Below are 26,958 nucleotides of genomic sequence, written 5' to 3'. Positions count from 1 at the left end.
AGGACACATCTCTGCTTCCCTGACACAGGACACAGCCTCTGAACTCCCTGGGTTTCCCTGGAGTGACTCCTGCCCTGGCCAGGGCTGGTACCAACCCCCTGCACAGGAAGCTGTTATTGAGGGGCACAACTGCACAAACCAACTTCCTGCTCCTGTTCTCAGGGCTCCCACACTCTGCTCCATAGATCCATATTCTGCTCCCACAGAAACAGCTCCAGAAGGGAGATCTTACAAACAACACCAAAGCAGAGCATAAAGCAGTCTGGATTCATGTTTATTGAAGCCAGTAATTAAAGACGTCCTCGTTTTGCCAGCACTAGAAAGCAAAGTTCCACATGACTGCACCTGGTTAAAGCCATACAACTGGACTAAGGTTTGTTCATACATTTGCAGTCCTAATTGTAAGTTGGAAAAAAAACCCCAATAAACTTAGTATACAGGACAGTGAACTTTCATTTACAGCATGTATATTGTTAAGTTCACGATGTACAGAGCAGTCACTTCCAACGTAGTTAAATTAAATAAAATACGAAATTCTGTTCAGTTTAAACAGGTATTTTTTTAAATGCCAATAAAAAAAAGTGCAAACTTAAAATCAAGCAGCATAATCACAGCATTTTTATGGAGGGCCAATCTTTAAACTTTTCTATTTGCTTCAAGTTGAATGCTTTCATCTTTTGTTTTCATAGTTTAAACATGAACAGTAGATGCAGTCACTATAATGCATATAAATATAGGCATATAATAGTTTAAACAGTCTACCATACAAGTGTATCTGCAAATAAAATGAAGTTTCACTTGAAAATGTAAAGGCTGTTTGCATTTGGCCTTTGGTTCCAATGCTTGAAGATACCAGAATAACAACTGTGCAGCTCACCAAAGCCCACAGACCTTGGCAACCACAGGATGCTACATTACTTACAACTCTCTTCAATAAACTAGGAGCATTCACTTGCAATTAGAAACTGGAAATCTGGTTCTCTTTTGTCTTTCTGCAAAGCTGGTAAGTTATACATCAACAGTTTTGATCCATTTTAGTATATTTAACACTTTTATAGATCTGGAAAGTACTTCAATTTTAAGTTTTAGCCATATTGCTAGAAAAGTGCTTATCAGGTTAGACGACAAAAAAGGCAGTTTCAGACTGAAGTTTTCAAACTGTATCCCATTCCAGTCACACACTTTTTCCATTTTCCTGTCCAATTTGTGATGGTTTGGTCTCCAATCTCAGCTCTCAGTGTCAGGAGGACAGTGTGTAATCACTTCTGGTGTGGTAACTTGCAACTGGCACCTGTTACACCAGCAAGTACATCCACATCCCCAGCCCCAGGCTTAGTCTAACTGTGGTCTAGACAGCTGTGTAACTTCAGGTCATACCGTTTATTACAAAAGTAAAAAAAAGAAAAAAAAAAGAAAAATATAGTATTTTCAACAAAAAAAAACTGGCACAAGTAACATACTCATGTTAATGTTTGTAAGAGGCAAGTAAATACTCTTAGCTTCCTAGGTGTTTAGACAGACTTACATGAACAGCCTCTTGATGTCACACAGGATTTGAGGTTAACACCCAGCACTGTGTTAGTGGTCAGTCTAGTTCTGTATATTTAAGTAACAATATATATTAGGGAAGTTATATCCAGACATTGGATTTAGTACAACAAGTTCATATCAATAAAAAGTAAACTCTGTATAAATCAAATTGTGGTTTTTCCCTTCAGCATTAAGAGCACAGCATATGCTTGGTATCTCTAATTTCTGGTAGTGTGTCCATGTAAAACAAGCATACTGTGTATAAAATCAAAGTGCCATTTCAGTAACCAGAGCAGTTTGTTAGCTTTGACAGAATGATGGTTTGTGTGACCATGGACAGAGCTCTGTTACAGCAACAGGGACACCCCCAGCCCATCTTTCCAAATGAAATGCTACATGAAAGAAAACAGAAACCCTCTTCTTCAGCACGTCTGTCCCTACACATCCATCCTTTCCAGGTTACCCTCACGATTGGAGTTGGCTGCACCTGCAGCACACGTGGTTGGAACTAGGGCCTTGAAAGTTTTTTTTAAAAACCTTCAGAGGTGTAAGGCAGGAATCAAATTTAGCTTGGTAGCTAAGATTTAGTTACAAAAAAAAGTAAGAAAAGAAAATGACTGAGAGTGTTCTGTAGCACATTTCATTATGGGAAAATGATCCGTCACCCACCATTCTTCATAGGCTTGCCTCTTGGCATAAAAAAAGGCAGAAGCTATCAGAAAACAGGATTTAAAATTAAATACAAACTGCCAAACTACTGTTTTTAAAATAAAACCAAACAGTGACTGTTTGTACTACAGTGCACAATAAGTTCAAGCACCTTCTAAAGACACATCACACACTGTGCCAGGCACTTGGATCTAAACAAGTTTAGTTTCTCCCTTTGTTAGCTACACCAGAAAGGGCATCCACACTCTTAAGACTTCTTTAAAAACTAAAACAAGATTTATAACAAGAATAAATTCCCATGGTTCTTAGTGTTTGGCCTGGAATTCTCCAATGTAAAGTAGTCTTTTAAAAACAGTGACTATTTACCCCGTGTGAAACACAGGATTTAACAACATTGCTCCTCTCCAGTCAATCCAACATTCTGGTTTCTCGCTGTCCCAAATCCTTTGCCCCTCACAGGGTCCATCCCCTACCTAGGCTTCTTTCACCTAATTAATGCTGTTGCACCACCACCCCCACCACTCCAAGAATACAATGCATTTGCAAACATACAAGTAGCCAATTCCAGTAACTCTGAAAGAAGGTTTCATTGCTCTTCCTTGCCTCGTGTGCAGTCAGTAGTACTTTAAAAAGAATTCTCCATTTTGCTTCTCTGTGTTCTTCACAACAGGAAATGCAGCTGCACCTGCTTTACCTCCAAACCAAAAGAATTGCCCTATATAAACTCTAAATGGTTATCTTATACAGAGGGATTTTATATGCAAACTTCCTGAATGTGCACTTTTGACTGGGACAAGGCAATGATGGAGTAAGCTCATTTCCCCTGCCCCAAGGAAACTGATAGCATCTGCCATAGCAGAAAATTCCTGGTCTTATCAGATCACTATACATAGTTATTTGGTCATTTACAGATGCATTTGTGACGTGCTATCAAGCTTCATTCTCTGCTGGAGGAGAGTTTGTTGTTACCATGGGGTCTGGCTTCCGAGTGATCCTGTCCAGCTCCTCCTGAGCATTTGCCAAAACTGTCTTTTGTCCTAAAAAGAAAATGGTTAGAGCAGTCAAATTTTAGTTAAATGTTTTAACCAATACGTAAAGTTTTCATAAAAATCACTTTTATATGACAAGATATTACTTATTTCTCGTTATTTTGGCACCTCCCCAAGACATGGCACAATACAGGGTGTGGCCTGTGTAAAGACTGATAAATACTAAGGTTTAAATCACTTTAAAAAGAGATGAAATGCTGAATTCTACAGCAGCATAAAGCACAGAAATACCTGTGATATGTTTTATAGCAAATAACATTTTAAAAATAACCATATTTAGGATTTTCCATAAAACCTAACCATACACAATTCTATTATTAGCACTGACAGCAAGGACTTTATTTAAACCCAAGTTTTACCCATAAGGTATGTGGGACACCTGCTACCAAAAAATCACCTTTAGTTGCACTTGTACTTGCTGCACTTTAAGTATTAAACAACTAACAGGAAGAACTCCCCCCTTAAAAGAGGGGACATGAATTGCATATTCATGTAGCATCTCCAAGCAGTCATTTCAAAGGACTTCTTCGATTGGAAACAGACCCTCTGAAGCATTTCATGGAAAGGCATATCTTACATTTTTATACTGGACTCCAAACTTTTGAACAATTCCCTAACTGAACCATCAGCTTCCTTCTATCATTCTGAAAATTATAAACCCACAGACAAATTCATCACTGAAATTGGAACAATACATCCTAATGTGTGGAGCATACAAGCTTTTAAGATTAAAAAGCTATATTTTTAGACAAAAAGTAGATTATATAACCATGTACAGCTTCCTTACATAGCCAAAGAATTTAACAAGCATCTGTTTTCCAGCTCAAATGTGTGTGAATTATTAGGTGGATTTTTTCCAGGGTACATGCTGAAAACATTAAGAAGGCAAGATTTGACTGTTAGAGATTTAAGTGTTTTTTTTCCAAAGTACAAAGACATAACCAAGTTAAAAGGGTACCTTTCTTCACTATGAAGGTTTTAGACTTAAGCACTACTCATAAGCCATAGCACTCTTAACAGCACCTATTCAGAGTAGGAGTATTTCAACAGAATTTAAGAATTAGTGCATCAACTATAACAGAACTTAAAATGCAAAACACTTTCATGGAGACTAATGGTACCTTGAAGTTAAAAAATCCTAAACCCTAAGACAATACAACCCACACAAAATTCTTGCTTAAACAAAAGTAGATCTAAAAAACTGGAGGGTTTTTTTATGCTGGATGAACTGGATCCTGAAGCCTCCCAAAATCTCATCAAGCAGCTGTGTCCTGAAATCCCTCAGCCTGGGCAGGAAGAGCATTCCAAGCTGCTCAGGGAGATGTGGGATAACCCCACATACCCCTTCACCACCACTGCAGGGGGAGCACCTTTCCCAGAGGAGGAACACAAGGAGCTGTTCCTAAGGCAATAAAAATTGCCCTCAGTTATGGATCAGTGCTACTGAACCTGGCTTCCAGGTTCCCCACAGATCTGTCAGGGATGGTGAAGGCCTTGGGCAGTCAGATGTGTCCTGCACAGTTCCATGTTTCCCTTGCTGGGTCAGAGTGAGAGCAGACAAGCCCAGCTCTTTACAGGAATGCAGGAGGAAGGCAACCTTAGAATTTGCAAGAATCTTCTTGTGAGTATAAATGAAACCTTATTAAGTCTAGAACACAATGTGAAGCAAAATAATCCACCACAGAAACTACCAGTTGAAGTTCTTTGAAATATCACAGTCTAGACATCAAAGAGAGACAGCCCAGAAATATAAAGGCAAACAAGAGGCTTGAGGAATTACACAGCATGAAAAATGGACATGACACCGCAGCATCTGCCCAGATAAGAGAGTTCTCTCAGGTAAGGATTACAGAGCAGAGACCAATCCATCATTAGGCTGACCAGGATGCTGAGATCCACAATGTCTCTCTCATCCTGTGACAGAATCTCAACATTTCACCCTCAGGATATTCATAGCTACGAGAGAAACACATGGTCTCTTTAAAGTTAAATATGCTTTAAAGAGCTGCTAAATAAGCTGCTGTAAATAAGGCTTTCTCCAAGATATTCTCCTCAGCTCCTCCACAGGAGAACAAGTGATGACCAGCTATTCATAAACCCAACGGGAGCTTTCAGATCCCAACACCAGGAGCCCTTACCTCCTCAGGAAAGTTAAATCTCCCACTAGTTGCACATCAGGTGTGAGCACAGCAGCTGAGAGGGAACAGGCACACTGGGGAGCGAAAGCCTCTGCTCTGTTCCCAAAGTCAGGGATGAGCATGAGCTGCCAACTTGATGCAGCCAAGAAAAGCCAACTGAGACCTTGAGAGCACTCAGAGTCCTTCCACCCAAGCAAGAGAACTGCTGCACCAGTTATATCTACAATGAGATGTTTCTGGAGTGCTGCATGCCATGTGCTAATCGCTCATCTTCAAGGGAAGATAAGCCAGTGATGGGAACTAAGGAAGAACAAACTAATAAGGAAAACAGCTCAGCCTCTAGCAGAAGACTAATTTGGCTAATTTAGTCTCTAACAAACCCAAGACAGTTAAGACAGGATGCATGACTGCTGTCTCTAGATGTTTCAGGAGATAAATGACCTATTTAAATTAGAAGTTAATGCTGACACAAGGGGAAAAAAAAGTAAATAAAAAGGGCACACAAAGCCATTTGTTATCTTTAAAAACTCCTGGAAGGCACATGATATTCTAGAAGACTGAAAGAGGAAAGAGTAAAGCCTAAGACAGACTAGTTAGTTTTTACTCTAGTGATTTTTCTAGAAATTGCAATTAAGTTGTAGGTGCTTACAAACAGCACAACAATCAACATGGATCTATTACCAACAAGTTCTGTCAAGCCACCCAAGTTTTTTTCTATGACAGGTAACAGGTCCTGTGGAGAAGGGAGAAGTGGTTGGTATCACATCTCACATAACCTTCATATAAATAAACTAGAAAAAAACCAGCCTTGGTATTTCAGAGAAATCATTTATTCTAATTCATAAAATTACCCATCAGTTATCCACAGTATTGGTCAATACTTTTGTTATCAACCTACCCTGTCCAACTGTTGAAGATATCAGATATCAGGTAAGCAGCCTGAAGGGACAACAAAGGATTTTGAAAGACAGGATTGGAGGAAAGAAGTTATTTATATAAATTATGAAAGTTGTGCATAATGATAGAGTGGCAAACAATGATTAAGCAAACGTACAACCCTTTGAAACACTGAGGTAATTTGAGACAGACTGGAAAGGACTTTTGAGACAGACTGCCCAGGAGGCAGCAAATGTACTAAAGTGGCTGAGTTGTTACAAAAAATCCTGATGAGTATGACAGAGATGACAAACCCCAGTGTCACAGAGATGTCTGAACTGCAGCACAGTCTGCAGCACATGGGAAGGGCCCCTGCTCAGGGCTGACAGAGCCCTGTCTGACACCACCCTCATCCCTGAGCCCCAAAACAAAAGGGCACCTGAGCACAGGCCAGGGAGAACTGGCAGAGCCATAAAAACACATCCTGTACACAGGTCTGGTTCTGCAGCCCAGACAAAAGTCACAGGCAAAGGGGAACAGCTCTCAAATGCTGCGAAGACAAAGGGGTCACACTGATCTCCAGCTCCACTCAAACAGGACAAGCAGTATTGGGGTGAAGAAACACTGTACAAGAGGGGAAAAAAAAGCTATTAAGTACTGGAATAAGCTTCCTGGAGACATGACATCACAGCTTTTATTTCAGAGTTTGTTTGCTTTTTAATCACTAGCCAGGCACTCCCCAGCATCTGATCTTGCTTCAGATAAAAAACATAGATGGAATAATACAAAACATTTCTAATTCTATTTCTATGAAACCAGTTAATTTGACACTGTGGTCAGTAGCAACACAAGGCTGCCTTTGAAGAAGCAGGGGACACCTTTCAGTGTTTAACTGAAGAGGGCACTCTGGATTAGGAAAGAATTAGTGAAGTATTTTTATAACACAGAAACAATAATATTATGTAAATAATATATAATACAAAAAATTTATCGTTATATTTAAATTTATTTATTATAATAAAGACAAAATTTCAGAATTCATCATGCTAAAACAAAACACACAACCCTCCCCACCTGACTGGCTCTAAGTCAAATTCTAGCCATCTTTGAGCTTTCAGAGCATGGAATGTCATATACAACCTTTCCCAACTAAAAAAAAAATTAAAAAAAATTTAAAAAAATCCTTATTTCCCCTCTGCAGGAATACTTTCAGTTCCAATACCCACAGTCCAGCTGCTCTGGGTCTCTGACTGACACACCACCAGTGTGGCTGGCATCAAATATTTTTCATTTCCAGTTCAGATTGTCTGAGCCTTACATTGCCCTCTCAGCAGGAGGAACTGTGGGCTTGGCATCACCATTACAGTTTACATCATTTCCCCAGCCTGGGGTCTATCAGTAATTTAGTAGTGAAAGAACTCTGGAAGGAAAGCTCCTGAACACTCCCTGTGATGCAACACCAGTACTGAAAAGAAACAGTTAAATAATCAAAGTAGGACATTTCTAATTTCAGGTGGAATAACCATGTATTTTACACCACTGAGGTCTGTAGAGGTACCAAGTGTTCTGACAGGTTTCTTTTATATTCCCCTAAATTGGTGCAATGACTTATCCCCACATATCCAGTGCAGTCCCAGGCATGTACACAGACTGAATCCACCTGATCAGTGTTATCAGCTGTGTTAGATCACAACAAATGCTGAATAATTCATGAGAGAATAACTTCAAGCTGTCATAAGAATTCATTTCAACTTGAACTCTGGAGAGATTTCAATAGTTTCACTGCTAACTCCAGTCCAAATCCAACAAACTGCATCTCCTTCAAGCAATAGCAAAGTGTCAAGAAAGGCAGGAATTCTCTAGTTGAAAACGAAATTATCGCTTTTTGAGTATGATCAAGACTCAAATGTTATTGATATCCCAGCAGTACAACTTCACTCAAAGGTTCGAGTCATAACAGGCTCAAGAGAAGCCCTGGAGTTGTGATGTTGCAGTAGTTTAATTCTTTGGCACTGTCAAGGTCTGACTGACCAGAGTAAAAGGTACACCCAGTTAGAGCAATGTGGGCCAAATAAAATATTATAAATCTGCAAAATGAGCTGCAATAACAAGTCCAATACCTGATTTCTTGGCTGTGCTTTGCACTCCTCCAGCACCAGGACTTCCAGGAGAGCCAGTCTTTTTGCTCAAGAGACTGTTAAAGAAACTAGCCAAGACACCTTCACTTGCAGCATTGTCTAAATAAAAACCAAATATGTTTATATCACACAGAGCACTCAGAGCTGGTAAATGACAGCACTTATTTTTATATACATAAATACAACTCTCTTATTAATCAAGGAAATAAGCCTCAGATATGAGAGTCTGTCCTTGCTCAGTGTAAAGACACTACTCCTTTGCATACTTTGGCAAAGTCAGAAATGACTGAAAGCATGTTACCGCTTTTTTGGGGGGGGGTCATCAAATTTTAATCTAAATATTTGTATGCTTTTGGGGTTTTCCCCAAATGTAGAAGCCAAGAACAAAAGTATTAAGAATGGCCGTGCAATTCAAACATTGACAAGCCCGTTACCAAACTGCACAGATGTTCCAGAGCAGCCTTTCATGCCACAGGACTTTCCATAAATCAGAACTTGGAAATCCAGCAATGCCACAGGACCCAGAAGTGCATTTTACCCCTGTAAGGGAGGTATTGCACCACAAAACCAAAAATCAACACTGGCCCTGCCAATGGAGACGAAAGCAAGCCCTCAATAACATGGAGCTGCATCCCAGGGCTGAGGCAGGGATCACTGCCAAGGGACTTCATCTGCCCCAGAAATGACATTCCAGAGAGGCTTTGGAGGAACAGCTTTCACCATGGATTCCAGGATAAGTGATATGAAGTATAAACTAATAATCCAACTGATGCATATTAAATATACCTGGGCAACTGAAGGAAATCACAATATATTTGATCTCTGTCTGACTGCTTGGCAGGAACAGAACTCTAACTCAAGTCAGATAAATGACAAGAGAAGAAAAAAAAAAATCAAACCTGAATTATGTCATAAATTCATTTCTGTTATTAACTAACTACACCATTAGTGAATAAATTCAGAAATATTTCTACAGAATCGGATTCTTTTTTTCAGGGAAGTAACACATGCTTAAAACAGTAAAATGCTTATTCATACTTTTAATATTTGGATCTGGTTTCTTAACTGATGTTATTGGTGAGGCACTGGGGACGTTGGCAGGACCAGCTCTGCCTTGAGTTCTTGGGGATCCTGCAGGGCCTCTTGCAGGAGATTCCTTAAAAAAAGTCCAAATCACACTAATTAGGGAACTTAAATGGATTAGTTATATGAAGCAAATGTAACATTACATACAAATGACTTTTTCAACCTTTATATTAGCGCTGCAGTGCTGCACACTGGAGAAAGAAAACAAACAGCCAAAACACCTTTGGGGATGTGCCCCACTAAAAGAGAGGCTGAATCACTGTAGGAATATTTCAGGTCAATAATCATCAGATATTTCTACGTTTCCACAGTGAATTAGAATGAAGCAATTTATAAGCAACATTTTAAACTACTGCCTTATTATTTGCTTTCTGCAGTTTGGGGAGATTATGTAGGTTATATTTAAATTTAAAAAATGAACCTCTACAGATTAGAATCATTCCCTTTCCCCTAGAAGGAAACAAAACACCTCCCACTCTTTTCCTTGGATCTACTTACTGATGCTCTTGTAGGCGTTGCTGGCTGTTTGGCAAGGAATGACTGCAACAACAACACAATAAGAGTATTAAATACATTTCAGACAATAGAAAGGAATAAAATTGATTTTTTTTGCCTGATATTTACAGGACTCCTCTTTGATATTTATATACTTCCCAGCTCTATCTCTAGAGGACTGAGCTACAATGAATACTTTGTCTTATACAGTCAGTCCAGAACACTAAGCCAGAATCACAGACACCCCAGTCTGTAACCTCCAGGACATTTATAATCAAGAGGAAAGTATTAGTGGCATTTAAACAACAGAGCAGTAAAGAAAAGAACAAGTTACTACATAGCCAAATTTGACACCTTGAAGTCTTTCAAGCCTCTGGCTGGAAGAAAACTGCAATGTTCAGACGTTAGGTTTTAAAAGTATTTATATTGTACAGATCAATACAACTATGTGATGAAATTCCAAATTGTCCTCTTTCCCCCTGACATGTAAATTATTCTGTCCTCAGTATATCTTCCTTTCACCTTGCCAAGATAAGTAGCCATAATTTTTACTGTGAAAATACAGTCTTACTGCACAATTACATCTGAATTTGCACAGCTGAAAAACAGCTACCAAGTGATTTAAAGGAGAGATTAAAAACTGGAGATAATAACCACAGAGAACTTAAAGTGAAATCTTATATAGTAAGGACTTATTTTTATTCTTCCATTCTTACCTGCTGCTTCATAAGAAACACTTGCTCATCTTCTGCTGCCAGCTCTTTGTCATGGACTAACTGTTGGACAAAACATTTTGTTATTAGAAGTAAAAACTGAAATTACTGTAACTTTTGTTTATGTTTTTGTGATCAAAAGGGAAGGGAGAGAGACAAATCTTTAAGACCATTCTTTCAATTTTTTTAACTCTTCTTTCACATTTAAAATAACAATATTAAAGAAATTGTCATTAAAAGAAAAAGAAGTAATATAAAAAATATTGAAGCAGCCTAACATTGCTGCCAGCCTGTGGGTAGAAAGATCCCAGAAAGATGAGCACTTGGTAAGTAGCCACCCCAGCACCTCTTCAAAGTCCTGAGGCCGCCTTGCTTTGCCTTTACACTGTAACCTCAGTGCCTTGTGTGTACAGGGGGAAATTGCTGAGGTCCTAAAACACAATTTGCCATTTTCTAGAAGTGTTTCTGCCCCACACATGCAAAAATGGTATAATCTGAAATATAATATTTCTGGACTGCCTTTCATTCAATAAGGTGAATTTGATTGCAGTATTTTAAATAACTAGGTAATGAAAGCCTGATGTTTCACACGTTTGGATTTATAAAAAAAAAGTTGCATTTATATTTGGAGTTCTTCAATAGTAACAGTCATTAGCAGCCATTCAAGCCAACTGCACTTATTTGCTGGGGGGTAGGGAAGAGTTCACCCCTTTTTACCTTTCTTACAGGAGGTTTTACAATGAAGTCCTCATATGCATCTTCTGGTTTTACTGTTGTGAAGTTTTCATGCAAAATGGCAATTTTCTTCTCATTGTCCCAACCAGCAGGTCTACAAAAAGGAGGAAAGCTTTGCCTTTTCAGTCACAAAAAGCTCTTCTACAGAGACCATTTATTGACTGCCCTCTACTTAAATAAGGCCATTTTCTTACAGGTCAGTCCTCATTCTCAGCTGAATTCCAAAGGTATAATACCCTGAGTCAAGTAACCCAAGGAATATGCACTAAATTGTTTTTTCAACTGGGGATTTCACAAGACTGACACATGAAGCTTTTAAACACCACAAACCATTCAGGTTATTTTTATACACGTGTCACATGAAGTGCTTAGGAAAACAACGTGAAGCCGTGCTGCCTGCACAAGTGACTTACATAAAAACTGCATCCTTCTCTACCACTAAGGCAGGTGTGGTAAACTGGAAACCGTATGTTTTATGTACAATGTACTTATACAGCAGGTCAAGGTTCTTTTCCTCCTTAACTGATGTATAAATCAAGGCAGCCCCATCTGAGTAGCTATTTAAGGAAAATTATGTAGGATACAGTTAATAAATTATAGTAATAATTTCAAAACAGGAGTTTATAGACTTATATATACTAGATTTAGTTTGGAGAAGTAGTTCAAGGCAAAACCTGGAGCCAGTTAATACTCAGGGAGAGGAAGGGGATATAACAGGAGAAGACTCATGATGTTTTTCTTTGACATACACAAAAGCCCATCCTCCCAGGCACTTAACTTGGCAAGACAAACACTGGAGAGACTGCTGAGACCTCAGGTTTACATGGAAATTGCAAATTCTGAGGGGAAAACCAAGAAAAAGCACCTCACAAAAGGAACAAAACCTCCAAATCCCATGCACAATTTAAAAACTGTAAATGATTTTATACATCTCTCAATATTTTCAGAACAACGCACGCTACACACTAATCTTGAAGTGCAATTTCTTGCATTAACTTTATGTGCAATTTAACATTAAAACATATTTTCTTGCTTCCAAATTACAGCAAATCTCTTGAGCACAGGAAGGATACACTGTAAGCAGAACCTCCGGATGTGTGACTGGATGAAGTCAAAGTGTTCTTCCCTGTAATCGTGCTCCTTCTCTAGTACACTCACTGCATCACACTGGGAGGGAAACAAAACCAGAAAAAACAATCATTTCATCCCAGCATATCATCTTTAATATTACACACACATCACATTTACTTTGAGCCTTTGGTTTTGAAATGCCACCGATAAATCAAAAGATAAAATAAATTGTGTTACTATTAATCCAGAATTCATTCTGCATGTCTCTAGGAAGCATGCCTTCTAAAAGAAAAGGAATCAAACTTTCCCATTGTAGCCAACAGAAGGAAGAACTCACTTTTGTACACACCACCAGCACAGGAATGCCCAGGTTGTGGGTCAGCACATTTTCTCCAAGGGGCAAAGAAACATGTTCATCCTCCTGGCCAGAAGAAGGGCCTCTCCTCTGGGGTGATCCCTGGTAGCCTTCTTCAGGTTCTACATACTCTTGAAACTCCTTTATGACTATAAAGAGAGAGATCTTAGGGTACAACAAAGGAAGGAGTTCTTTTTAAACCATAATTAATCTCAATTTTTTTTTATTTTTGTACCAGGTGAGAACTGAATGCATGTTAAGCCCTGTTGCCCCTTCAAACACAACAATCCTCCTCCATCAAAACTGACAGCAAACTAAATCAGGTGGAATTTGGAGCCATTACAAATAATCAAAATGAGCTGGAAGAGCTGTAGTATGTACAAATGCACATTCCTCAATGTTTCATTAGGGGCAGTTGACAAAAGAAAACATAAATGTAGTTTAGCAACACAGCCTCTGCTCAGTGCAATTTGTACCTATTTTGGCAGAAGGAGTGGTGAAAATGTAAATGTACCCAGAGAACACAACGCTGAAACAGCCACTTTTTCTTATAAAGTCATTACTTAAGTTTCTACTACTCTGCATTTCTGTTGCAGGCAGACAGTGCTAGAAATATAAACCCTACACTGCACAAAAACAGACCCAAGGACATCTACAGGTTAGCTCAGAGACTCAGCTGTGCTCTGGAAAACTCCAGTGGGGTCCAGGGGAAACCAGGTGCTTTCTAGGTTTTCAATTTTAATTTTATGGCAACAATGAGTGTCCCAATAATATTGAATACTATCAAATCCTGCAGCACCTAAGGAACAGTATTAACACCAGTCTGGAAATGCACTGTGACCCCACACATGCTTTATCAAAACTGGGCTACAATTTACAGCTTTAATGCCCTTTTCCAGGGTGAAAGCCCCAGAGCAGGTAAATCTGTGTCCAGAGTGTGTTCCCAGGCACAGCACTGGACTCTCCCTCAGGTGACAATCCCACCTGCAGCCTCCTCCTGCTCCTCCCTCAGCCATGAGGAACCCTCAAGGAACGAGCCAAGCACACTCCATGATTTGCTCCCATGAAGGCATCTTTATTTTAGGAACAGTGGGAGCAGACTGAGTGTGTGCAGAGTGAGGAAAACACCTGGAAAAAGCCACCCATCCCCAGCCCAGTCCCAAAGGGAGTCTATTCAGTGCCTCCTCCCTGTGCCAGGTACTGCAGGCCAGCTGATACTGCCGAGCTTTAGGAAGTGTAAAACCTCAGGGAAGTTTCTAATACAAACCTTGCAAAATGAAGTCACTGTACCTTTTCAAAATAGGAACCATTCCTGCAATAGATGGGGGTGTGGAAGGAAGAGCAAATCAGAAAAACACTCCTGTTCAAAGCTGCACAATCTACAGTTTTTAGTTGAAATATAAAGTTGTGTGATTCTTGTGGAAAAGAAGAGAGCTCTGGTCCAGAGAAAAGCTTAAAACCTCAAACTAAATACAGACCATAAGACTTCCAATCACCAATTCAATATAACCCACTGTCCAAGGAAATTAAAAACAATGGCCTGCAGTTGATTTTAAAGGTGGGGAGGCAGTGCCTTCTGGTGGAGAGAGAACAGCAGTGCTCAGAGAGATGCTTCCCTCCAGGACTGCTTCACCCTCAGCAAAGGCAGATCACAATCCCACTGTACATTCTGCACATTCCAGGTGGGTACTGCCTATCTCACCAAAAGCAAATTCATTCCAGCACACTTAATAGAAAAGGGCTTTAAGTACTTACTTACTTTTATTAACTTTACTATTACTCAGACTCTTTCTACCTCAGAATAGAAAAATCCTATTGAAGAGAAGTGTATCACAGCAGTTTAAAAGAGTCACCATTTACCACTCCCACAATGGTTCAGATAAGCCCCTCTGACTTAGTCATATGTAAAAGAATATTTGACAGTACTGCTCTCAATTTACTACAGCACTGTAATCAGACAATATTCATTTCCCAGGTTTTATTCATATCAAAGCAAAAAAATCTTTTGTTTACTCAGATACTTGGTAGCATAAACCCCTTCAAATTTGGGAAATAAAAGCCTCTCCTGAAAACAGTAAGACTTGACAACATAATACAAAACATTATTCAAGATGTCCCAAGAATTTTCCTAATTTAAACAGTAGAAACGTCAGAAGTCTGACGGAAAATCCTCAGGGATTTCTGCTGAATGGGATTGAAACCACAGTCCTAGAGAGCCAAGACTTCCAACTCTCCCCTCTCCCCAAGACAGGGGTACCAAACCACAGCCTCACCAGAGCAGCCACCAAGGCTATCCCTCACTCTGGGTGATCCACACATGGAGGGGGAAAACCTTCCCCGTGGAGCTGAAGTGTTGTGTGGATTGCTAATAACACCCATGGACTGGCACTGACCCTGACAGAGACTGAGAAATGGAACCCAACCCTCAGCTTTAGTCCACAAGGGCATCTGCTGATGCTCTGAACAAATACCTACCAGAATTAAAGGGTAAAAGCCATAGTAAGAACCTCCAACTACTGCACCTTGAACACAGGGAAACCACTTTAATCCAGAAACAAGTGGAAGTGGCTGTCAGCAACAGGCTTTTAAACACTTCAAATCTTTAATTCAACCCCCCTTCCCATTCAAAATTTAGTCTGAAGTCCAAGCAAACCTGTACCCCCAGTGCTGTCAAACATTGCACTCTAAGCAGTTAATAAAGCAGCTCACTGCAGTTGAAGTGTTTCTCTGACACTCAGCAATTTAATACTTTATCCAGACCTCTCATTTTAGGAGGATTTCTCACTTGATCTCCACCCTCAAGCTTTTAATGGACAAATTTCCTTGTGTGCCCAAACAACTTGTACAATCTTTTCTTTTCCCTTTTCTCTAGCAGGCTGTGAAGATTTGCTCCTCCACATAATGCATATTAAGGAATTCTGTGGGGTATGGAAAGTAACTCTTTATTAAGAAGTAGGAGACAGTGACTTTGGTTTAAGGTTTCTGAACAGGAAATACACATAAGATGATGCCCATAAAATAGGAAGACAGAAAAGCAACTGTTCATCTGACAAATCAGTAACATTTTGCTCCTTATCAGCACTAGGAATGAAAAAACTATCCCCAGGTGATGGCATTCCATTGAAATCACACTGTCTGATCTACCAAACTTGTGGCTTATCAAGGCTTTTAGAGTTTTAGAGTTTTGCATTTAACACAGCAAATGAAAGCAAGGTTCCAGCAACCTAGTTTGTTCTCCTGTTACTGCTTATTTAGCCAAGGTACTGCCAGGTGACTCCAACAGAACAGCTGAACACTCCTGACGTGCAATCACTGGAAGCACCACCAGAAAGCACCCACAATTATTCTTAGGTTTGATCAGATCCTCAGGCCTGGAGTACTAATTAACTGCAACAAGGAAATGGAAGCAAACACTCCAACTTACTTAACTAGGTAGATCCTAAAGGCCCTGAATAGGAGTATAAGAAAAATGCAGAATATTTTTCTGAGACAACCATTCCCTATTTACACTCTAGTAAATAGTTTCACAATCAATTCACACACCTTTTAGCTCTTTTGTGCCCCGTCTTTACTGATCATAAATTTTAGTCTTGTGAAAAGAATTCCTAGGCAAAAGATGCCTGAGCAACCTAAGTTTCTTTTATCTTAGGAAATCTTTCAGCTGTATGTCAGACCAAAAAAAGGTAAACAGTCTGAAACTGAGTAGTATCCCCTTCAAGCTAAACTAATTTTCAGAAAAATATGTTATTGTGTTTCAATTCTTTAGCTTCAAATGCTCCAGAGGACATCAGTATAATCACCATTTTACAAGTACACCTCCTTTCTGCAGTTCTGGATTCTTGACAGTTGTCTTCTCTGCTTTGCTGTCTTAAATAGGAAGGCAAAATTTACATATTCCCTGAAATAATTAATCAAATGTGTGTTATTTAAATAATGATTTATCATAATTGAGCTTGAATTAAATTAGAATATTTGACATTATGTATGTGAATTCACATTAGCTTTTAGCAAGGAACTTCCAGAGCAGCTCAGTGACAGGAGTGCAGACAGACTCTTGGTATATCCTGGACAATTCCACTCCTTTCAAGGCAGCCTGTTGTTTCCACCTGTGTCCTGCTCCCATTCTGGAAGCTCTAACTCAAAAGGGAAGTTTCTCTTATTCCAGAAGGCCAAGAGTCAGTATCTCCAAGAGCAAACACAGGACCAAGGGCTGGGTGGAGAAAGGCCCCACAACCCCTGAGAGCAAAGCCAAGCAGTCCAAAGTCCAGCTCCATGGAGAACTGGGAGCCAACAAAAGAGTTTCTGGAAGCTCTTCAGACCGTGGCAGTGGAGAAGGAACAACCCAGCAGCAGTTTGGGATAATCCTGGACAGCATTTCTCCAGGGTCAACCAGAACTGTGGTGTAAGAGCCAAGGAAAGCTCTGCAGCCACTCAGCTGGGCCACAAAGGGTGCAGGAGCAGGAGGGAGGGAGCATGGCTCTGCTGAAGGCAGGAAACACCTCCAGCCACGTGCTGTCCTGGTGCAGGGGGGTTTACTGGGATGGATTCAGCACATCCCACCTCTCTGTACTCTGTTCCTGTGCTCTGGCTGCCTGCTCTGCACAGGCACTTTAGTAGCCTGGTTTTTACATCTCTGGGCTATTGCACCACAGTGATTGTCCATGTTCTCAGGGGCAGTTTTCCTCAGGAAGCACAGGCAGCAGCATTTCAGCAAGGAGCACTTTGCTGGTGTAGCTTTGTGGATGGCCAGGAGTGCCAGGGCCTGAGCACTGCCCCAGGTACCACGGGCTGGGAGGGGAACTCCCAGGATGGCCAAAGCTCTGGGCACACACCCAGCCTCAGGGACAGGCTGCCAGAAGGCAGAAGACAAGGATCTGAGGTGACACAAGTGTCCTGCACAGTGCCTGGGAACAGGAGCAGGATGGAAGTTTGGGCACATCGGGGCCCTGGGTGACTGAGGTGCTGACACAGCCCAACATCAGGGGATGGCAGCAGAGTTCTGCCCGTGGGGAACTCGGCACCTCCCAACCCTGCCTGTGCTTCCACTCCACCAGGGCACAAAAGAAACCAGGAGTTCCTACAGTATTTTAGATATCTCTAAGATGCTGCTATTGAAAAGTCTTCCAAGCTCCTCAGACGTGGCACTAAAGCTTTGCCATGGATGTAACTGGCTCCTGCACACAGTGCACTCTTAGTGAAGGCTGAAACCCTTCTCAAAACTAAAATTTAAGGGCACAAACTCCACCTTTATCTGGATTTCCATAGAAGTTGCTGTCCCAGAAAAGTGCAAGTTGACTTAACTGTTATATTTTGATACTAGAACTGCCTTTCCATTTCCCTTTCCCCCCAAAAATCCCCCCCCCATAAAAACCCCAGAACTTTTTCCATTCAAAACTGTCATATTTTACTTTTTTCCCTAATATTAACCTGATGATCAAACCCAGGTGGTTTTAAGTTTAAACTCTAGCTGGTATGCTGTAGGCACAAGGCTTTTGGGAACATAATATTTAACATTCAGAAAGGATATCAGCTATACAAATACACCTGAAGGCTCACAGGCCAAAGAGATCACACTGATCCCTAAAGGGAACCTCAGGAATATACCAGACAGCATTTGCAAGGTTTACACACTCCAGCACAGAGAGCCAGCCCAGAACAAAAGCCTCAACCAGCAAGGATCAGCCTGAATCTGTACTTCACCTGAACAGGAATGCACGTTCCTAAGGGCTTTTCCACTGAAGGAATTTATTTTGGAGTAATTCAATATGAAAACAGAAAAAATTCAAGAAACATTCAGAACTATTTTAGGGAAAAAAAGCAGCTGAAGGAAAGAATACTGCAGCAATGACTGCTTGCCAGTGCCAGGTTCTGTCCTGCCATGGATATGCCAGGAAAGAAGGTTAATTTATACAACATTCCTGAAGTCACAGGGTAGGAATGGCTGCAGTGAGAACCAATTAGCTGGACCAGGGTCACAGTCTGAGCTCCGAGACAAACAAGGGCAAAGAGACCTTCTGGAAGACAAGCACAGTGTGGGAATGGACCTGGCTTGGATACCACAGGAAAGCAAACACCTCGCCCCATTAATGAATTTTGTCACCATTTTTAAAGAAGAGAATCTGCCATTTCATGGAGTTATTTTTTTAAAATTGCCCTTTCTAAAACCCAAATTATCAAAATCTCATTATTGCATGGGATATGGACCAATAATTCACCTGATGCTTTGTCAGCACAGCAAAACTGGAAGAGTTGTTCAAATAGAGTCTATTTGAATTAGAGTTGCTGTGACAACTTCAAAGTCCTTCCTATCCAACCCATTCTCAAAACACTAATCCAAAGAAATCTATCATTATAAAAGAAAGGAGCAGGAGCTAATAAAAAAAAAAGAACAAGAATACATGGATATAAAGACTTACACTTCTGCTCCATGTGTCTCATCTCTTCTGGAGGAATCTTCATCTTATCAATGTGCTCTTGCAAGACACTGGCCCATTTCTGTAAAGACTCCATAACAGTCCAAGGTCTAGACATATCTGCCACAAACACTACGAGGGTGTCCTGCAGGGACTCTGCAGACACTGCAAACTTCAGCAGCCCTTTGTGGTACAAGTCTCCATCCAGGATCCAAACGTTACAGCGAGTGTGGTCTGAAAGGAAAAGGTGCAGTTGTAACTCAACAGTGGCCAAGGCCTGGCTTTACTAGTCTAGGCTTAAACAGATGAGTGCATTAGTATTAAATGGAAGGCCCAGCTCCCAGCAGCCCGTTTGTTTTTAAGACAGGTCCACATGTACATACCTACATTACTCAGCAGATACTTTCATTTCTTGGTTCAGAATATTGTCCTTAAAAAAAATAATTCCTGTTCTTGGGCTTTTCCTAAGGACAGCTGACACAACTGCTTTTAAATCCTGCACAAGAGGCCTGAATTTGAACCACGCAAGTGAAACCAGAGGACATGACACAAACTGTGGGGTTGAAGGGGGGACCTGCCTGAGGTGTCCCCCAGACACATGAGCTGGTTTAACACTCTGGAGATATCTCCCACCAGAAATAAGCTGCAAACAAGATACAAGCAATAAGCAGCTTAGCTTTCTAGCACAGGAGTGGGAGGAGCAAACCCAGGATAAACTTAAACCTACCCAACGAGGTTGTGCTCCTGCTCTTAATTCACACTGACTTAACTCTGGCTACTACTTGCAGGCTCCTCACAGGATGAGTACCAGAGAAATGACTTGGGATTTTAGCTTTTGTGTTTCTCCTCCAGGTGTTTTAATAGTGGCTGGACATTTTTTGTTCAAATGGGATCAGCTGGCATTTTACCCCAAAACAGAACTCTTGGCAAGAACACAAAAACTGAAAATGAAGTTTCATCCAGGAATGATGTATCAGATACTGTGAACAACCAGTTCTGTCCACATTAAAAAAAAATTAAATTACTTTATCCTCAGAATTTTTCCTCTTGAAAAGGAGCATTGTTTCTATCCATTTTTTGTTTCTATCTTCTACACTCTTCCTAGTAGCCCTTCCTAAGTATTCTCCATACTCCACTATGCAGAGGGAACAGTGAGTCTCTCTCTTGCATCACATACATGTGAATTCTTGAAGACAGATCTGCAAACCAATCACTGCAGAACCCAGATTTTCAAAACAGCTACTGAGTTTCATGATTATGCTGCCTCACTGTACTTCCCTGCCTTGAGTCTTTCAACTTCTCAAAATAAATCCAGTTACCGTGGCTATCATAACTTAATTCTAGGAAGCAATCCATCAGGATGCTCCTGGCTCCAGAAAAGAGCTTGATTAAGAAATCTGGAAGGAGAAGAGATTACAGACACACACACATACTACCCCTTTAATCAGATCTTGGGTAAAATTCCTGAACAGCCAAGTTACATCAAGAAGCTGCACAGGAGCAGTTTTCATTCAGGATTTGTTCTGCTCCTACTTAAGTTCTGTTGGGCTGTCCTAAGACATTCCAACATCAGCCACCCCACAAACACGGCACAGCCACACTTTGAACTTACAGATCTTCTCACTCCCACCTGCACACCTCAGACCCACCCTTCAGAAAACAGCTGGGATAATCCCTGTGCATCCAAGAAATGCATATTCAGCACTGTTCCCCCTTCCTCCCCCCACTTCAGGACACATCCCACTGGTGTCCCACGGGATTCTCACAGCACTGGATGTTCACATCTAAAGCTGTCAAAGACCTCTGAAGATAGAGGGAGGGCCTGGTAAAAGTTTGGAAAACAGAAAGCAAGGTGGGGCATAATGTGAACCCATTTACACATTTCCCATCACACAACAGTAATGAAACATCTGGGCAGGACTGTTACACTCTGCATTCTAGAAACCTCCTTTGCACATTCCCAACACAGCAACCTGCCAGGGAATAAACACCCGGTGAGCCTTCTGTGAGCTAAAGGCTATAAATAGACATGAACTGTGTCTGTGCACAACTGTCTCCTTGGAGCATGAATGAAACTTTTAAAAACATAACTAAGTCTGCCTACAGCTCACCAAAGTTTACAGCTCTGACCAGCACTTTGATGGATTCTCCTGTGGGGAGTGCTTGGATTGCAGAAAAGACTCTCACACCTTGGCAAGTAACAAAAATGAATAAATATCCTAATTCACAGCTTCTGAGTCACCCTTTATAGCCAGTATCTAAGGGTTTGTTTGCTAAACACCTTTGTCCCACTTCAGATTTTCATTTTTGCTTAACACCTGGAATGCAGACTGGAACTGGGACACAGGTGGAACTAGAAAGCATTTGGAACTATCACTCAAATGAAACCAATCTGCCAGGAAGACTGGAAGCCTGTCACTCACATTAACATGTACTTTAACAAAACATGTAACACTGCATGAAAAGGAAAGGGTTTGCTCCTTTCTTACAGGAAATAGATATGTCTCGTGATTGACGTTTGCTAAAATATACAACACCCTTCAAGACACAGCACTGGTTGCTCACAGTTTGGCAAGGACTTGATGGCAAAGTCAGCTTTGTCAGCACCACATCAAGCTCCTGATTAGTAATGAATGACAACTGGGCCCTTCATAGTGGCCATGACAAGAGACACCAAAACAGAGCAAACCATTACCAGATCCTGTTGGAAAAGTAGGTGCTACTTATTACTGCTAAAATACATCTCTAAGTCCTGTCAATACCCCATTAGCCCTTTAGTCACGAAAAAGATTTGCCAACTTGGATGAATTTTACTGCAGATGGTGGACTGTGTGAACTGCAACTGCATCTGCATTTATTCCAAAGGCACAATTAGATATCCCTTGTCCAAGCTGTGAAGAGAAGCAAAAAAGGAGAAAACTTTCAAAAGAACCACTTTAAAGATGTTGACAAAAAAGACAGTTTTCCCATTAGAAACCAGTGTACCAGCAAGACTTGGTTCAATGTGGAACAACCAGTTCAACTGGAATATGCATAGGATATGAGTGAGGCCAGTCCAAACCTGAGGCAAAACTCAAGACTGTTTGATTCTGTTACAAGGAAGAATTCAACAGCAGAGTGGCTCAGCTTCCCTGGCACAGTCAGGACAGCTGGGTTGCATTTGCAATCTGAGGCAGCTCAGAAAGTCCTGTGGTGTTTGTAGTTTCCAGCTGACCCACCAGGCTGGCTGGCTCACTGCTCTGCTGCACATCCTCAGTGTAACTCTGCCCCATCACTGCAAGACACCCTGAAAGCTCCTCTGCAAACACAGGGCCTTTAAGGAAATTATGCAGAGCTTCTCTTCTACCTCCTACGAATTCAGGTTCTCAGTTCTCAAAAGCAGACTAACCAGCACAGACACAAAACATCTGTTCATCACAAAGACAGGCAAAAATTAAAACCGGCCTCACTCCCTGAGAAATTCCATTAACTGAGGGCTCTCAGGCCTGGGCTCCAAGTCAGAGAATATCCCAAGTTAACTTCCCAGCCAGTGCTGTAAGTGCTTTCCTCCAGATGGTGGTGGTGTATGCAGGAGCTGCCATATGCTCCAGGGATAATGTACCTGGGGATTTAGGAGAATGCTCTCTCTCAGGCACCTCCAAACCTCTGCTCAAACACGCCTTGGGCAGAATTTGGGATGGTACCCCAGGAAAGAGACTTTTCAGGCAGAGATTCAATAGCAGACTTGGATTTTAAGTTCCCCTGAGCCCTGGGGAACTGAACCAGGAGCATGTCACACTGAACCAGGAGCACCTGACAGACCTGGAGCAGTTGGATGCCAACACAGGGGCCATGTGCATTTGGCCACCCATGTGACACCCAAAATGAGACAAGCAGACTTAAAACACTTCCAGACTTAGGAGCAAAGATAAACTTACTCCCCATCCCTTCCTGTCTCCAACTTCCCCAAAATAGGACTACTCTGATTATTAGACCAGCATTGGCCACTGCCCAGAAACCAGCAGGTGACAGGGAAAACCAAAAAGTTACTGCATGAGCCACAGGGGCCCTTCAAGAAAGAAGTGCTTTCTGTGCATTAGTTTAAATCCCCTACAAGCTAAAAGGAACTTAATCCTTAGGGCAAAAGTAACTGTAAACTAAGATGTGCATCCAGCAATCTAGAGAAATTCTACTTTAAATGTAGGAGAAGCCAAGTTCAGATATCCCTTAAAGAGGAAGGGGGGAGTGATGGGATAAGAAACAACACAGATTTTCCTTAAGATTTCCAAAGGGAGGTGGGAGGTAGATAATGACTCAGCACTATGACTAAAATATAAAATATTCTCCTGGACAGAATACTATTCTTCATTTCAGAAGAGTGGAAGGCAAAGAGAGCAAACAAATCTTCTACCACTTGGGAAAGAAGCTGAGAAGATCTTCTCATGCCACTACAGAGTTTCAGCTACCAGTGTTGATCTGACAGCCCTGGAAATCCTTGTGGTCTGGTCAGGGATAGGCTGGGGGATAATAAAATGCAGATACCCTCAAACCCCCTATCTGGCAGTGAGCTCCTGAATGCCTGTCCTGAGTTTCCTCGTGGCTTCCAAGAACTGTGGGTCGATTATACAGCCTTTGTTCCCAAATCCATATCTGAGCATACACACATCTGAAGCACACAGAGTTTAAAAACCAAATCTGAACCTGTCCTAGAGAAGGAAGAGTGTTATCTCAGCCTGCTGGGAGGTCCTGACCCACTTTGCTATTTATTTTGCTTGCGGGTGACACTAATGAGACAGAAAGGAAAAAGGGAGGTATTATTAGATCCTAACACATCCATTAGAAGGATGCAAGAAGACCTGAATTCTCTCACTGAGTCTGCAAGTCAGTCAAAAACGTCTCTTTTTTCCCTGCTAGTGCTGCCTGAGTTCTCATGACAGGCCTCTCCTAATCACCCCAAATAGTTATCACTTTCAGATACTCAGGAATAGCCACAAAATATTTCCAAAGCAGGGATACGCTTGAGGTTTGATAGATAACACCAGGAAAAACAGCACAGCAAGCATTTTTCTACTTAGAATACCATCTCCTTTGAAGTTGCCAGAAGCCTGATGACACAGGCTGTCTTTACTGCTAATCATAGGGCTTCTTCCCCCTGAAGTGTTCACACCGAGCTAAAGCAGACTGTGCAGGAGGGAAGGCACTGACACCCAGACCCTGAAGGGGCCAGGAATGGCTCAGCACTTCAAATTACAGCCCAAAAGATTTTTAGGATCTGCAAGATTAGGAGGCCACAGTAGACACAGACAATGTACTCATCCTCTCATTGTGCCTAACTTAGTATCCAAAGAGTTTCCTGCCACATGAATGCAGGGCCCATCTCCATAACAACAGTCACATATGGCACTTCATCACTCCTGCAAGACTCAGTACATCTCCAGCTCCAAAATACCATTATAGGAGCTTCCTAGTCCACTTGTTTTCAGGAACAGGGATGAACCACCATCACTGCTTCCCTCTGCACTCAAAACTCAGAAGGAGCTCATGAATAGGGACTGTCATTCCCCTTTTTAAAGACAAACTAACCCAAGGAGTTGAGTCTCTGGCAGCTTGTCCAAAATGAGACAAGCAGAGGCACATTTAGGAGCAAAGATAACAAACTCAATCCTCATCTCTTCCTGTCTCCAAACTTCCCAAAAATAGGACTATTCTGATCATTAGACATGTTTTCTTGTCATTGTCTCCCTCCCATACAGCAGAGACAAGCAATGATCAACAGCAACAAAAAGGGGTAAAGAGATAAGCTCCAACTTGAGCAAAGGAAATACTAGTTCTGACTCTAAGTTCTGTTCTTCACTCCATCAACTCTAACAAAACATCTGTTACAGTCAACCAAAACTCCACACACAGCCCCCACAAGAAAACACCCAGACCCTGAGCCCAGAAATCCACACCAGAATTCAGTTCTCAGGATGTATCACTTTCTTTCCACAGTAGCCACAGCAAATGACATTAGAGCTGCTACAAAGTCAACATCAGCAAAGGTATCTCCCCTCCCAGGGAATGGATCCCAGAGCTGCCCAAGGGGACCTTCTCCTCACACACAGGCCGAGCTGCCAGAAGGGCAGGAGGGGGAATTCACCCTGACTGTGGAACATATCTCACTGCACAGCCATGGATACAGCTGGTAAAACACACAGCACAACCCTGAACCAGCTGCCTGGGTGGAACCCAAAACACACTCATGAGACCACAATCATTAACGTGGCATGTCAGCTACTTAATTACAGTAAAGAGATTACGTACTAAATGAACTTACCATCTCTGTCCTCGTCGTGGATATTCAGATACAAGTACTCCAGTCCTCTGCCTTTCTTGCCATGCTCTGCTCCCTGTATTTTGGCCATGAGTGTGGTTTTACCTGAACCATCGTCACCTGTCAGTAATTATGTACAGGAAAAAAAAAGACACCTTCAGAATTACCTTTAACTTCGTAGAAAAGATTTATTCACAACTTAATTAATCAGAAGCATCACTGTACATTCCTGAATCACAGTTATTTGTTGTTCTCTTTCAAGTATTCCAGTTTATGCCATAACAATAAGTATGAAGCACTAACTTATTCTCTACTATTATTTGTTTAAATATGTTATAAATCTAACAGTGTAAATCAAAAAGAGAGTAAATCTAGTGAAGACCAGACCACAGATCAAATTACATAACCTAACTGTAACAAACCCATGTGTCAGTCTGTTCACATCGTTGCTTTAAACACGCCTGGTTCCTACAAATAAAAAAACCAACAAACCACCGCCCAAGTGCTCACATGTGTTACTTACCAAAAACGAGGATGTTCTTGCCCGATGGCAGCTTCGACCTGGACCGTGTGGAGACTTCGCTGAGGATAGAAGACCTGGAAAAGCAGGGAAAGGAGCCGCGTTATCCCGGCACAGACCCAGCACAGAGCCCGCGGGCCCGGCCCGTGAGCTCGGCACATCCACTCCGGCTGGGACCGACCGGCCGTGGGGGCACAGCCACAGAATCCACCGCATTTTAACACGCTGAAGGCGTGGCACCTTTCTGGGAAGGTTTTCTCAAACTGAGGAATTGCTTTGCTTTCTCAAATTGAGAAATCTCAAATTGATTTCTAACACACAGGCAGCAGCGTCTGAAGTTGTTCTCCGTTATGACAGGCCACGTTACTACAGAACATCACTTTTCAGCTGCTGACTAACGCTCCCCGCAATCGGCGCTGCATTTCACACACATTTTCCTGCCGTTACGGGTATTTTCACAGCGTTACTCAGGGCTCACAAACAAGGGACAGGCGATGGGATCTCCCGGACTCTCCGGCCGCGCTGCCCCTCCGGGGGCTCCGCTCCCTCACGCCGGGCCCGGCGCTGCCACGCGCGGGCCGGGCCGGGCCGGGCCCAGGGCCCCGCTCCGCCAAGGCTCGGCCGGTCCCGGCCCCGGCCCACGCGGGGAGGCCCCGCTGAGCCCCGCCGGCCGCTCACCAGAGGTTCTGCCCCTCGTCCTCCTCGCCGGGCAGCTCGGCCGCGCCGGGCCCGTCCGGCCCCCCCAGCTTCTTCTCCGCCAGCACCGGCGCCATCTTGGAGCCGCCGCCACAAAGAGTGACCTCACTGGGCCCGGCCCCGCCCGGCGGACCCTCCGCCCCCGGCACCGCCCGCCCCGGGCACCGCCCCGCGACCGGCAC

General features: G+C 42.1%; 1 protein-coding gene across 2 annotated transcripts; it reads right to left on the bottom strand.

The window, feature by feature from the left end:
* Positions 1-253: 253 nt before the first annotated feature.
* Positions 254-26,904, bottom strand: DYNC1LI2 (dynein cytoplasmic 1 light intermediate chain 2). 2 transcript variants are annotated; one of them, XM_064671336.1, is made up of 13 exons: positions 26,759-26,904; positions 26,084-26,157; positions 25,564-25,680; positions 19,272-19,502; positions 12,838-13,004; positions 12,503-12,596; positions 11,843-11,978; positions 11,412-11,523; positions 10,698-10,757; positions 9,985-10,026; positions 9,439-9,556; positions 8,383-8,499; positions 254-3,236 (listed from the first exon to the last, which is right to left on the bottom strand). In XM_064671336.1, the coding sequence occupies exons 1-13, from the start codon at positions 26,851-26,853 to the stop codon at positions 3,130-3,132; spliced, it is 1,470 nt and encodes a 489-aa protein (XP_064527406.1). In that variant the 5' UTR covers positions 26,854-26,904; the 3' UTR covers positions 254-3,129. The 2 variants fall into 2 exon arrangements, with proteins under 2 accessions (XP_064527406.1, XP_064527407.1); XM_064671337.1 differs by lacking the exon at positions 26,759-26,904 and adding an exon at positions 26,321-26,462.
* Between the last annotated feature and the right edge of the window lie 54 nt (positions 26,905-26,958).

The sequence above is a fragment of the Pseudopipra pipra genome, chromosome 14, assembly GCF_036250125.1.
Source record: "Pseudopipra pipra isolate bDixPip1 chromosome 14, bDixPip1.hap1, whole genome shotgun sequence".
In the NCBI taxonomy this organism is placed as follows: Eukaryota; Metazoa; Chordata; class Aves; order Passeriformes; family Pipridae; genus Pseudopipra; species Pseudopipra pipra.
The sequence above is the reverse complement of the archived record's forward strand: the minus strand, read 5'-3'. Positions and strand labels throughout refer to the sequence as shown.